The sequence below is a fragment of the Cyprinodon tularosa genome, unplaced genomic scaffold (genome assembly GCF_016077235.1).
Source record: "Cyprinodon tularosa strain WSP-4 unplaced genomic scaffold, ASM1607723v1 ctg231, whole genome shotgun sequence".
Taxonomy (NCBI): Eukaryota; Metazoa; Chordata; class Actinopteri; order Cyprinodontiformes; family Cyprinodontidae; genus Cyprinodon; species Cyprinodon tularosa.
In genome coordinates this window covers 583,400-598,153 of record NW_024038867.1, presented here as the reverse complement: position 1 = coordinate 598,153, position 14,754 = coordinate 583,400, and the positions used below count along the sequence as shown (strand labels likewise).

At 36.8% G+C, this 14,754-nt stretch overlaps 1 protein-coding gene across 1 annotated transcript; it reads right to left on the bottom strand.

The window, feature by feature from the left end:
* Positions 1–2,018: 2,018 nt before the first annotated feature.
* On the bottom strand, positions 2,019–13,881 carry cdc37 (cell division cycle 37 homolog (S. cerevisiae)). The gene is made up of 8 exons (XM_038286854.1): positions 13,556–13,881; positions 9,927–10,223; positions 9,343–9,448; positions 7,206–7,321; positions 7,009–7,131; positions 6,743–6,925; positions 2,936–3,007; positions 2,019–2,845 (listed from the first exon to the last, which is right to left on the bottom strand). Exons 1-8 carry the CDS (start codon positions 13,658–13,660, stop codon positions 2,753–2,755), a joined length of 1,095 nt encoding a protein of 364 aa, XP_038142782.1. The 5' UTR covers positions 13,661–13,881; the 3' UTR covers positions 2,019–2,752.
* Positions 13,882–14,754: the final 873 nt, after the last annotated feature.

Below are 14,754 nucleotides of genomic sequence, written 5' to 3'. Positions count from 1 at the left end.
TGAGGAAAGCCAAATATGCTTATTTCATACGTGTAAGTACAAAGGGGACAGGGAAAATGTGAAAAACGAGAAAAACAAATAGGGATAAAAACTGTCATGATCTTGGCTCTGATGGCTGGCCTAATTGCTCATTTCATTCAACTGCCAAACTCTGCCAGGTTTCCTATTACTGCTTATCTAATCCACCTGCTCCTGCTTCTATATACCATATTGATGCTGATGTTCTTGTTCTAGTGCTTATTTTCGGGGCCCAGTGGTGAGAGGGTTTTTAGCGTTTCATATTGTTTCTGATTTCCTGATCCTGATGTGCCTCTCATCCACCAAGCACGTTTGTTCCTGTCTTGGCTCGTGGAGAGAGTGGTTATTAGCATTCCGTAGTGTTCCTAATATCCTGACCTGTTCTGCTTCTCAACCGCCTGCCTGTTCCAGTCTAAACGTTCTGCCTGAACTATCTGTGGATCCTGTCCTCATCGCAATCTCTGACCGAGCTTCAGACTCCTGGACCTCTGAGCCTTCCTGTCCTGATCTGGTTCTTTGACCTGGGTCAGACCCCCGCCTGTTCTCCGCGACTGCAGCATCGGGGAAACCCTGAGCGCTGCCCGCCACAACTCCTTGGCTGCCCACCGACTGGATCCTACCTCGTTCTATAGAGATGGACTGAACTGTTAAACCAGGTTAGTGACATATGGATAATCATTCTCCATCAGATTATCATGGTCACCAACCTGTGTTTCTCTTTAACCTGAGCTTCCAGCCATAGATACCCTATCCGCAGCCGCTACAGATCCGCCTGAGATTAAATAGCCGCTTTTGAATCATCCCACTGTCTGTTTCGCCTTGAATACTGGATCCTTCTGTCCTGCATCATGACAAAAACACATCTTCTATTGTGGTATTTCTTTTTATAATGATTTAAGTGATGGTAAGAAAAGTTTTACAATCTTGTACAGTTTTTTTGTAATGTACTTTATGGCATTTGACTGTAGAAAAAGCCCCATAAACAAAGGATGCAAATGTAAAAGTGTACATCTAATTATGGATTTGGGTGCAGTGAGTAAAGCCTTTTTATTCGTAAGCAAAGAATACCTGCATGTTTTTGAGGTTTAAAAACATCAAGAAGAATTTATTGTTGTGTTGCTGTATCATAATGATTATGTCTCATGCCCAAAAGATGAATCACAATAATTACTACATGTTAATAAATGTGGCTCTTGAATAAAAAATATTTGAACCCTGCACTATAACTTTAATTATCAAAACAATACATAATGTAATGTAAAAAAAAAAAAAAAATCAAGAGTTGGGACTACTTTAAAATATTTATCTTTAAATGACAGTTAACAGCCAAATAATACAACAAATAAACTATTGGCTACATTAAATAATTCACACCACTTTTCTGCAATAATCCATTTAAACCAACAGAGGGTGCTAAAGCTTTGAATCTAAGGCAGAGGTTTCTCCAAACCAGAGACATAAAGAGCTGGAGTCTTGCAACTTAATAAAAAGTCCCTGGTCCAATTCATCTGAATCAGCTGGATTATTTATTTTTTAACCCCAGGTTCACATAGACTCTGTCATCCATGTCCTGATCTCTCTATTGAAAGCATTAAGGATTCAAATCAATGCAGGCATAGTTTATTTTGTATTTCTGGAAAAAAAATGAGCAAAACTCAGAAATTGATTGAGACCAAATTATCCAGACAGGGAGTTAGACAAGAAAACAGCAGAACATATTCTGTGATGAATGACAGAGATGACGCAACAAAGTCGGTGTCAACTTGATGTAAGCTATTGAGTTCCGAGTTTTGAGTCCAAGTAATGGTGGAACCAGGTGTGTTGAGTCATAAACACAGCTAAAAGCTAAATGACACAAGACTTCAGGATCACAGCTGAGACGCCTGATTTAAAAACTCAAGTGGCCACAAACTATTATGTAAAGAAACAGGGAGCAAATGATGAATCAAGATTGACAAACAAGTCCACATGCAACTAATTGGGGAGAAAAGTAAATACTATTTTTTGGCTAAAAAAACATTTTTGGTAAAAGGATGTAGTAGCTGGAAAAATGGTCCAACAGGGAAAAACAGACATCTTTTTCCTTCTAGCCAAGATGTTTCAGCCAAGACAGGACGAAGAGCCTCTCCAGTCCGTACTTGGTCTTTCCTGGCACCTCGTCTAATATATATATATTAATGAAAAAGACTAGATAGCCAATTTTAGAATGCACATTAATCTTTCTAATCAAATATTCAAATCAAAGTGAATAAAAAAGGCGATACATCTAAACTTCAGTATATTTTTCAAAGCTACTCCTAAATTCTAGGTCTTTTTCAGGATCTCCTCCCAGTGGACCAACCTGCTTTGATTATTTAGAATATTAGAACATATTTAATGCTGAGCCAAACATCTTCCAGATTAAGCTGGTATCGTGGAGCTTGTCCTTTCAGTCATGATTCATACCTTTTTACCAAAAGTTAGGGTCTAACTCAGTAAATCGAGACCTTTGCTTCTGTTTTTTGTTCTTTCCTTAAAAAGTCAAGAATGTGTTAAATGTGAATGAAACAATAGAATATTTGATTTAAAATGATTTAAACAACACACCTGAATACAACATGTCAAACAATTGAGCTATAAATTCAATATTCAAGTGCAAAAATATCTGAAGACATACAATAATTGTATAAATCGAATCACTGTAAAGCTAGTTTTAGTGTACATTACTCCCTAATCATTTGGAAACACATCAAGTTTAGTTTGTATTTTCGTCCTCATCTTCTTCCTCAGGTAAGTCAGGGACCCACAACCCAGAGTCAATACATCTCTTCAGGTGGTACCCTCCCTCCTGTTAACACAAGGAAACAAGTTCAACATAGTCAGAATCTTTGGGACACAATCATTAACTTCACTGATATTACTCGTGCAACCAGCTCACCTCAGGGCCCAGCTTATCCATTACATCCTGCAGCATCTCAATGTTCTTCTCATCAAAAGACCTCTGCATTTCCTGAAAGACATCAGACATTTCCAAACATTTCTAAATCTATTGTTAATGAATTAAAAAAAAATAAAATAAATAAAAAAGCTGTCTCTGGTCAAAGAAAACATCAACCAAATGGCGGTTAAGCTTCTTCCAGCAGCTAATTTCATAAATGGAGAGTTTATCTTCATAGATCATGATTTTTTTTTCTCACTGATTAAAACGCATATTATGTAGTTTGTGTGAATACTTCTCACAAATTCAACCAGATATGATCTCACACCATTATTTAAAAAAATAGGGGGCAAGCACTCTGCTTCAAGCAGGATTCAAGAACTTTCAGAAATAGAAATCTAAGAACTTATACTAACTTTATAAAAGAAAATCAACCAACATTTACTTCATGATAGACAATGTTGAAACAAATATTAAAACTATATGATGAAAGATAATATCCAGTGTTGTTTTAGTTACAACCTGATGTTCTAAAAATAACAAACAGGAGTGGTACGCTGGCCAAAATCTCTAAAAAAAAATAAAAAATGAAACACAGAAGTGCATCAAGGTATTTAAGAATATAATCAAACAAAATTTTTAACAGAAGATAAACTCATAACGTAAACATGTTACTCATATTTTTATTTATGTAACAAAAACAAGAAATGTAACTAAAGACTATTACATCAGAACAGTTAAAAAACATTTTATATAGAAATGTGGGCTTAATGAAAATTGCAATAAATATCAGCTTAAAGCAGAGGTCTTCAACAGGGGTCTGTGACCCCTAGAGGGTCCAGGAAGGTACTGCATGGGGTCGCGGAAGTTTTTGTTGATTAACTTTTCTTTTTATATTCTCCCCTTCAATTTTTTCGACTAATTGAAATGTTTTCAAATACACATTAACATGAATTCAACACACTGTTGTAAACAGATAAATGGAGGCAGAAGATGTCTTTCAGTCATCAATGCACACATTCATTCACAAAACCTGTCCCATCAACCAGGAATCAGAATTAGAAATACTTTAATAATCCCAGGGTGAAATTACTTTCCTTACATGGCTCCATCTGTAATAGAGTGACTATAGAACCAGTTTGATAGAACACAATTTCATAAAATATATATAATTAGGGGGTCATCCCTCCCTCTTACCATCAGTTTGGGGGTCCTTGGCCTTGAAAACGTTGAAGACCCCTGGTTTAAAGCTTGATATTTTTCTTTTTTGAAAAGGTATGTTTCCTCCAGCAAACAGGGATTATCAGATCCAATATTCTAATTTACTGAGTTTTACCAACATATGTCATTAGTGTGAAGTCTTTATGTTTGAAACTGCTTTTAAAGCTGGATACCAACCTTTTGTAACATAATAATAATTTCTAAAACCACAAAAAAAAAAGAGAGAAAATCCCTATTTTGTAAAATCTTTTTTAGGGTGTAGAAAATAACTTGTGGCATTTAACCTTTATACCCTGACCTGATAGTAAACACTGAGAACAGCACCACTAAAACTAACTACTGACGATGCCATCTGTGTCTTCATAAAAAGCAAAGGGCTGCTTTGCTTTAATGATTATGGACATGTTACTTCATAGCTGTGAATAAAAATAAATAAATAAATAAAAAATGATGAGACCTGAATGTTCTCTTCTAAAGGGAGATTCTTTAAAATACACTCTGTTTTTGTTTGGACAAAGCAGTCCTCATACTAACCTAAAAGCCTGAAATGATTCTGCAATAATGATACATTCTTTAAAATACATTTCTGTATAAAACCTTCATATTTATAAAAAAAATAATAATAAAAATGGTTAAAACTTTTCTGGTTTTGTTCAGCATTTAAAGGTATTCTAGCTGTTGGAGTAGAGAAGAGAGGTCTAATTGACAAAAGGTGAGCTCTAAATCCAGGATAAGAGATAAAGCCAAGCTCGACCTAGCATGATCAATGCATCCTGGCTTCATCAATATCCCAAAGGCCAAGCCAGGCTCAATGTGTGACTATGTCAAGTCAAGTGTAAACAATTGAGCTTAATTCAGGCCTGTAGGAGGTCGATCACAGATTCATTGGTTTGGCAAACAATAGCAGATTATCTTCATTCCTAATTAGCCTAAAATAAATATTTCCTAACCACTTCTCTTAAGTGAAAAAGTCATAATCTGAGATATTTGTAATTTTTCTCAGCTGAGAAACCACTAACTTGAAGATTAAGAATGGGTGCTAATATTGTAATGTGTAAATAGAGTTCATAGATTTAGCTCATTCCTCTACTCTTGGATTGGTGGTTTACTGTAAGTCTTTGACTGGAATGTGTCAGACTTGGGACTGAAGTCTGGGTCCATCATGAATAGCATCTGGCATTAAAACTACAAGCAAAAGATAGGATTTATTGCTTTTTTTGCAGACTGGTAGTATCTAGATACTAATTGCTTACAATGTCCCTGCATATATATTTAAACCTCTTACTAATTTTAGGTGTTAAAAGGCCTCATGTGGCTGCCGAAAGGGGTTTCCCAGCATCGCCTGACTTCACATCAGCAGAAAATCTAATCTCTAATTTAAACAGAGGAAGGTCCGTTTTAGAATGGATCCAGGGAGGGACACGTTTAGGAGTTATGGACTCAGCCAGGCTACTATGCCTTGATGTTGTTAAATGCAGGCATCCAAAGCAAAAAGAAAAATGTGGTAATGGAGTTTACATTATAAAGTTATGCAACCTAACAATAACTCACTCGTACACAAACATTGAGATTTTCTATTAAAAAAATTAACTTAAAGTGCTCCAGACGGGTGTTATATCTTTACATGTTTGCAGTCCAGTGCACCAATAGCATTAGGATATAAAAATATTTATTAGTGGTTTTTAATTCAGGCTGATAAAAAAAAACTAGCAGATTAGGTAATGGATTTACTAATTAAACCCACTGTTTTCTGATCAGTGTCGCCCCTGACTGACGGTGTCAGCCTGGCTGTTTGCCTGGTCTGGAGCAGAAAGGCTGCAGAGAATAAATCATCATGGTAACTTATGCGTTACAGCTTTCATGAAACCAAGTTTAGGCCAATTTCAATTTCAGATTCAAGTTTGTTCAAATACAAAAATTCAAATTATACCATGCATTATCCATCCAATTTCACTTCTTTTTTTTTTTTTATTTACATGATCATACATTAATATGAGCAGGACATGGTGAAATGGAGCATCATTCTAATTAGGCCAGAATATCCGAAAAATACAGACTTAATCTCTTATCTTGGTTTTGTGAAATACGACTCTTGTGTAAAACTAAATAATTAAATATATACCGAAATGTGCATATTTTACTTCCACAATTATGGAAAAAAGCTCTTAAAACCATTCCTACAATTGGACAACAATTTTAGCTCAGTACATTTTGTCAGCTTACATAGAAAAGCATAATCTGAAATGCAACAGAAGCTAAGAAGTACTATAAATCCACCACTCCTATGAAAATCTCATTCAAAACTTTAAAAACATGAAATATGATGTACAGGTAAGTTAGACTTTGTAGTATTTAAAAGTCACTTTTATACCAGCAAGTCACTATAAATGGTTGATTCATAAAACATCAAAATCAGAAAAAGCTTTTTAAACGTACAAGTAATTTGTTTGGGTGAAAGCATGCTTCACACAGACAAGCAAACATACAAATGAAAACAACTAAATAATTACATTGAACTTCACTAAGCATTGACAAAATATCCATTCTGAAACACTACAAACCTTGCAGGTTGTGTGTGCAATTTACCTTGGGGAGTGATCCATAGACTTCTATTGGGTCTAAACCCCCTGGGCCCAATCTTTTCTGTCTTTCCTCTTCCTCCAGCTCCTTCATAGCTCCTTCCATACGGGCCTGCGCACACCGGCGGACCCGCTCCTTCAGCAGGTCCAGCTCACGGTCGAAATATTCCTGGTATGGTTTATCTGCAGTCTGTCGAGAGGACGGAACAACTGGAAATAAACAAGCAATCATTTGTTCCTTACAGGGCAGGGGATGTGCAGGCAAAGACAAACCTTTATCTTTGAGAAGAATTGTCTAAAGCAGCCTCTTGGGTCAACTTTCAGAGTCCGAGCTAAATCCAAGATGAACTGCATGACGATGGCTTGGTGTGCAATCTGCTCCATTAGGCCATGTTTCTACAAGGACAAGTACGCCTCAGCAGGCTCTGCAAAGCTGAACTGTTATTTATTTACTCTTTAACAGCACTCACCTCATCTATCTCAAAGTCAATACAGAGGACGACAAGGTAATTAGCACTCTCTTCACAGACAAGATGCGGGTTGTCAGACAGATACTTCTGGCTGTCATCCCAACGCCGCAGCATACCTGGTAAAAATACATAAATCCAGCATTAACACAGCAAGTTCAACGTTCTTTGCAAAATAGCTTCAGCTTCGCCAAGCATGGGGGAAAAATATATTTGAGCATTCATTTTAAAGACACGCCACAAATTCTCAATTAAAAGTAGGTCTGTGTTTGGTTGCACTATTCTAACTGATGAATGCGTTTTGGTCTAAAACTTTCCCCTGTGGATCAGGCCCTAAGTTTAGGATACCGGTAGGTTTCCTGCTTCAGGTGAATCTCTACCAACGTCCAAATGATTTTCGAGTCTGCTAAAGAGGCCAACTCTTTAGCAGCCTCTAATGGGTTTTATTAAACTATTATACTTGTATTTACCGGTATTAATTGTCACATCAACTACGAGGAATGTTCCTGTCCCTGCAGAGAGGACTGGCACTTGTAAACATTGATCTACCTGAATCTTTAACCTGAGATGTAGATTTTTCTAACTCCTGCAGAGATCTTGTGCCATCAGCTTCTTAGCTGCTTCTCTGATGACTGTCACAGATTAGCTGGGATTGTATGTCTAGGTAGGTGTGCTTCTGTTCAAAGTCAGTCTTTTTGTTTAAGAATGATGAATTGAGAAACGCTCATTGAGAAGTCCAAAGTATGTTGTTTCACAAATAAACCCCATTTTCCAACTTGCCCACATCTTTCCTTCTCTCCTGTAAGCTGTTTTCCTCGGCCTACATGATGCAGTTTTGTTTACTCACATTCTCTCATAAACTGCATCGTTTTATTTCAAGTTAATATTAATTATCTTATTCAAAGAGTAAAATCAGCAAATCATCTTATTTACCTACTTAAATTAAGGGTAAATACATTTAATTTAAGAAGTTATTACTTATTTCTAGATAGTTTTTGCATTGTCTGGACATTGTCTGACAATAAAGTTACCTTTGAAGACAATAAACTATTGTCTACTATTGAAAATATGCATATTTTTCCATCCACTTTATCATTCAGCTCTACTTTGAAATATCACATAATAATACACTAAAGTTTATGTTTGTAGTATGAACCTGTTTGAGGGATGTGAATGGGTATGTGTTATGATTCTGGCCTGTCTGCCTGCTCTGCTCTCCCTGTGAGCAATCAATTCCAGCTGCTGCCTGCTGGGCAATCAGCAGCATGTCTCTCAGCTGTGCTCAAGCAGTTATAAGTTGACAGTGCCAGATAATAGCAAGCAAGCAGTATTCAGCACCTCATGTTACCTGACCAAGCTCTTGACCACGTCTTCGCTTCAAGGATTTTCCCTCTTGCCTAGCCCTCATCGGATTTCTCTAGCTTCTGCACAACGACCCTGTTTCTGCCCCTTCTGCCACCTGCCAAGCCCCCTGATCATTAGCCTGAGTCTAGCTTCCAGGACCTTGATCCTGCCTCTGTGCACCAAGCCACCAAACTGTTAAAGGAGCAGTCTGCTCTGTTCAAGCTGCTGATCCTCCTTACTCTGATAATCCCTGGTCCTCGGTGGATGTGCTCCTGAAGTCCTGAGTTCTGAATAAACTCCTCAAGTTCTAATCCTGTGTCCTGGCTGAAAATTTGGGCCTTCTGTCTTGATCCTTACACCATGCAAAAAACAGCATTTTATACAACACACTGACAGTCCATCCAATTGGCTAAATATGTATATATTTTATACATAGCATGTAAAGCATGAGAGTGAACTTTTCCAACTTTTATATTAGGATGTCTGCGTTGATTTAACTATATAATAAGTGGTAAAAAGACATATTACGTCAACCTTTTCCTCTAATGTTGACACCATAACAACTGCCAATGATAGACTTAAATCCAATGTGTTATCAAGGAGGATTTCAAACACTGTATAGAATATATACTGTTTCTAACAAATAAAAACTGGAAGGGTGTTAATTTCTCTTAATAAGGAGAATAAAGTGGTTCTCACAGAAATACCTGGAAAGGAGAAAAGTGGGGAGGACAACAACGGGTCACTGAGAACCAGCTAAAAAATTATAAATATATTTTTGTGCTTTCAATATTACCAAAGTGTTTAATTTCCCTGGCATACTTCTCCACAAACGTCTTGTGCTTCATTACTTTATCCTGCTGTGTTCCCTTTTTAATTTCAGGCTCGATGTTGAGAATGCTCTGGAAAGACAGGACAAAGTCAGCAGAGGATAAACAACAACCTCAATTTTTATAACAGCAAATGAAAAAAATCAGCTTTGAAAATAACTAAATATATACAGATAACTTAAATATAATTTCCAGCTGAAGAGATTTTCCTACTTCTCTAGGAGCAGGGTATGAGGTGTTTGGGGCAGTCTGTTTGTGATATTTACTCCTCTACATAGAACATCACCAAACAGCAATCACAGCAGCATGAGCCGACCATTAACTTTGCAAAAAGATGCTTATAGTCCCCCAAATTAACAACATTTTGATCATTCTAGCTGGGGCGTAAGGTCTGTGTCAAAGGATTTTACAAAAAGATTAAAAAAACTTTAACCACTATTATAAAAATTAACATTATACCAAATGACACAAGGTAGTCTTATATAGTTGATAGAGAATTTGTGGAACTTGTTTAGAAAATGCATGTCCAACTTGGTGCATCTTCATTTACCTTGCTGAAGCCTTCTCTGCTGATAGTATCCACATTCCAGGGCAGTTTCTTCTCATCACGCCGATGTTTTTCCAGGAGTCCTAGAAAGGACTTTTCATCCTTCTCAAGTTTCTTTACCTCAGCCTGGACTTTCTTTAACTCAGCCTCTCGCTCCTCATCCTCCGCTCCCTCTTTTCTCTGTTCTTCCAGGTACTGGAGTCGTCCCTGCGTTTCTTTCAGCAGCCTTTGGCATTCGGTTAAGTTATTTTCCAGATCTTCACCCCTCTGCTGAAACTCAGCCATCTTCTCTAGCCTGGCCTTTTGTAGCACATAGTTGAAAACAAATGGACAAGGATAATAACAAGACACGTGGAAAAGCATGTGATAAAGAATATCAAAATATAGCAGAGGGAAGGAAAAATAGAAAATAGTGAAAATAGATAGAAACATATGGAAATAAAAATAGAATAAAGTACCAAAAAGTTTTTTTTTTTTTTTTTCAATGATGCTGTAGAGATACAAAATATAGAGGGTATTACAATATACCGGTAATAGTTTTAGGGGTTGAAAATCTAACAGTTACAGTGAAATCTAAAGTACAAATGCAGTCCACACCCACCATGAACCTTGTGTTTCAGCTACATAAACAGATTTGATTTTTCTCTGCTTGACTTGTGCTACTCTGGACTTTCCCACATCTAAGAACGTTACAGTATTAGGGATCTGAGGAGGTGAAATGTATTAAAATATTGGTGTGCCTTTAAGGTACTTTGGTCAACATTTTTTTTGAATGTGTTAAGTAAATTTTACATTTAAAGAGACAGTAAAACAAGGAGGGCAACAAAGACCAGGAACATTTGGGGAATACCAGAGATACTATTATACACTTTCCCACCGAGTCCTGTGTTAGCAAAGCTTTTTTAGACAGTCAATGCAGATCCAGGGTTGACTAAAGAAGCATGATCATTGGTGTTTCAAATGCTGTCCTACATTTGCACCCATTAGCCTTTCTTTTCCTAAGTTTGCTTAGAGCAGGATTCGGTTTACATTTCCAAGTAGTGTTTAAATTTGAGAGCTCCCAGTCATTTGTTTTACTTACTTTAGCATTACTTTAGCATCTAAAATATTAAAGGTTGACACACATTTTTGCAAGCCCAAACCCCCCTGTAGGAGGGAAAGAGAAAAGAAAAGGGGAAAATAAGAAACAAGAAGAACGGTACACTGCAAAAAATTTGTAATCTAAGTAAGTCAATATTTCTTAAAATAAGTGTATTTTTTCTTGGATTGAGGAGGTGAGACACTTTGCCAATTCATTAAGACAAATGACATTTAAAATAAGAAAAAAAACAACTGCAGTCTCCTATTTCAAAAACAATAAAGGGAAGGAGGAAGTAAGGACGGAACGAGTGAATGAAGGACAGAAGGAACGAAGGAATGAACGAAGTGGGAAGGTAGGAAGGAAGGAGTTACAAAGAATTGTTTACGTCTAGTTACAGATGATGTATGAGATCTTTGACTCATTTCGTGTAAATAAGTTCAGATGTTTATTTTATTTGACGTTGTGCAGAGACCTACCAGCATCTTTACCTGGAGAATCAGATTGGACGAATATACAAAATCTATGCAAAAAGAAACATGGCCAAGATTCATACCCAGCTCCTTCAGCAGGAAGGAAGGGAGGAAGGAAGGAACAAAAGAAGGATGGAATGAAGGAAGTAAGGAATGAAGGAATAAAGGGTGGAAGGAACAAACTAAGTAATGAAGGAACTTACAAAGGACTAAACATAATGGACTATTAGGGAGGAAGGAAGGTAACAATGACATTATGGGCATTATAAGAACAAGAAATTAAGAAAAGGTTGAAGGGAGAATATGATGATGAAAAGATTCATGCTGCAGAGAATGAAAGAAGACATGGGGTAAAGGAATAAATTAAGGAATGAAAGAAGGTAGGAAGAGTACAATGATGGAAGAACAAAGGGAAGACACAAAGCAGCAAATGAGTGAGGTCATAAGGAGAGAAGAAAAGGAATGATATTTATTTCTTATATTTTTCTAGAATTAGTGGTGACCCTGCCAAAAGTATTTTGGATGTGAGTTTTAATCTATTTTAGGCATGTAGTTCAGTTTTATATTAAAATATTGTGGCTTAGAAACATGCAAATGGAACCTGACAAGCAGGTCCGCCCCTCTTCAGGTTCAATATTGCATGTTTCTAAGCCAAAAGACTATATGTTTTGCTATATGTTCCACTCTATAAAGCCTTGAAATCAACGCTATTTCTGACATTTTGAATTGAAAAAGCCTTCTGGATGGGAAGCGAAATGTCTTTAAACTTGGAAACCAAGCCCAGTGGATTGTTTTCATTTTTTTTTTCTTTACTTTTTTGAAATGACTATGACCTGGATGACTGAGAATCTTCACCAGCATACAGCATGTGCAGAATACAGGGTTATGGTGGAAAAGTGTTAGTTTTCATTCCAGCTTCCTTCTACGTCATTATATCCCTTGGTAAGGCACTAACACACATTGCCTTAAGACCTGTATATTGGTGTATTAATGTGTATGTTTGTGACTGTCATTTACTATATACTTTAAACCAGAGGTCTTCAACAGGGGGTCTGCAAACCCTAGGGGGTCCACAGAGGTACTGCATGGTTTTTTTTTTTATATTCCCCCGTGAATTGAAATGTCTTTAAATACACATTAACATGAATTCAACACACTGAAGGAAACAGATAAATGGAGACAGAAGATGTCTTTATCACCAATGCACACATTCAGCGACACACAGGGCTGGGCACCGTTTCATTCACAACACCTGTCCCATTAACAAGGAATCAGAATCAAAAAAATACTTTAATAATCCCAGGGTGAAATTACTTTTGTTACATTACTCCATATATAATAGAGTGACTATAGGACCAGTTTGATATAACATAATTAGGTATAATATATATAGTTAGGGGGTCCCCGCTCCATCTCGCCATCAGTTTGTGGCTCCTTGGCCTGGAAAATGTTGAAGATCCCTGGTTTACACTATGAAAAAAAATTTGTTCAAAGATGGAGGACTGAACATAAGGTCAATCTGATCAGTTTTTCATTATTCTAAGGTTCTAAAGTTCAGCTTTTTGTGTTATCCTAGATAATAATTTAAACTTTTTCTTTCTGTATCTTATTGTAATGCGTTTCCAAAAAAATTTAAATAAGCTTGGCTCCATGTTGTTGGAAAAAAAAAACAAGTCTTGCTTGAATAACTGCTTCAGTGTTGCTGACATGTATTAATAGTTGTATATATATTTTTATCTTGTTCTGGTCCGTATTGAAGAACCTTACATAGTTCTAATAATAATAATGTATAGTTGTATTTAATAATATTTTTTGTTGCGTTTTACAGATTTCAAGATCAACCAAACAATTGATTTCAAACAAAATATTGAACGTTTTTTCTTAAGAGTTGATTTAATTGGTTCATTTCCTTTTTTTGAGCCCTATCTGACAGGTTAAGCAGTGTCCTGAGAGGATTCAGCCTCATCTGAACCGCTTACAGATCCCAGCATAACACCAGTTCACCAAACAACACTCTACATGTAACGTCTGTTATCTACACTCTAACAGGGATTCCCACTGCTACAAGTGTTTCTGCTGACCCGGTGTCTCATTCTGAACAAGCTCGGTGTGTCCACGAAAGGACTGGTGACGTCTTCATCGTCGGAGACATAGATGTGGTCCCACACACTGTAGTCAATGCTCATCTTTCCAGAATTTCTGACTTTCAAAATCAACCCAAAGAGGAACAGGAGCCAGAACCACTACTGTGAATCAGAACAGCTTCGTCTAAAGCAACTACTGATTTCGTAGCAGCTCACTTAAGCTGCTTAGCGGCAGAACACCAAATCGATCGAGTTCAAAACATCCCCAATAGGAATCTTGTTAGTGGAATCACTGCGCGCACCGCGGCGGGTCTCGTTTTCTTCTTCTTCTTCTTCGTTATCTTGTTTTGCTTCTTCGTGTCCTACTGTAAATTACGTGTGGTTGACAAGTAAGGTTGGCACATTACCGTCACCAACTGGCAAAGTTCAGAACTTCAAGGATAGGTCAAAAATATATACCTGAATTGATACATTGATTGAGAATGTACCAAAGGAAGAGAAAGGTACATGGGGTTACAGTATATACAGTGCGTCCACAGCTTTTTTGTTTTTGTTGATAGTAGGATTATATACAGGGTTGTTGCACAGGGTGTTTACATGGGTATTTATATAGATAGATATTTTTATATATAAGAGTTTATATAATATATATATATAATAAGTTGTCTGATGGGCCCTAACCCAGCAGACAACAGCTGCTCCCTCCAAAGGACCTCAGCCTCCTCAGGAGGTGTTGGTCCAGGTGCAGAATTGAATACATTGATTAAAGAAATTCTCCTAAATGGGCTAGCACACACAATAAATTGCAATATTAATAGATGTAATATCGAGTTTTTATATTATTTTTGGTTTTGGTTTTCAACAATGTTGATTAAAATGTTTTACAGTCTCTTCCTGAATGAATACTGAAAAACAGTATTTCAAATGTTTTAGTTTTTCCTCTTCTGAAGACTGTGCTGTTATATCAGGTGTGACCAAATCTAAATCTTAATATTATTATATCTTCTCTTAGGTGGGGGGGCCACCTAACATTTCACCAGCCTTCCTCTGTTTCTTTGCTAACCCCCTTTCTTTTCCTTTTTCTTCCATGTTATTCTGCCATATTTCCTTTACCAGTTTTTGTTGTGCTTTCATTTTCTTATCTATTCAATTACATTTCCTCATTGATTTTATCATCTAATGTAGCTTCCTTTGCC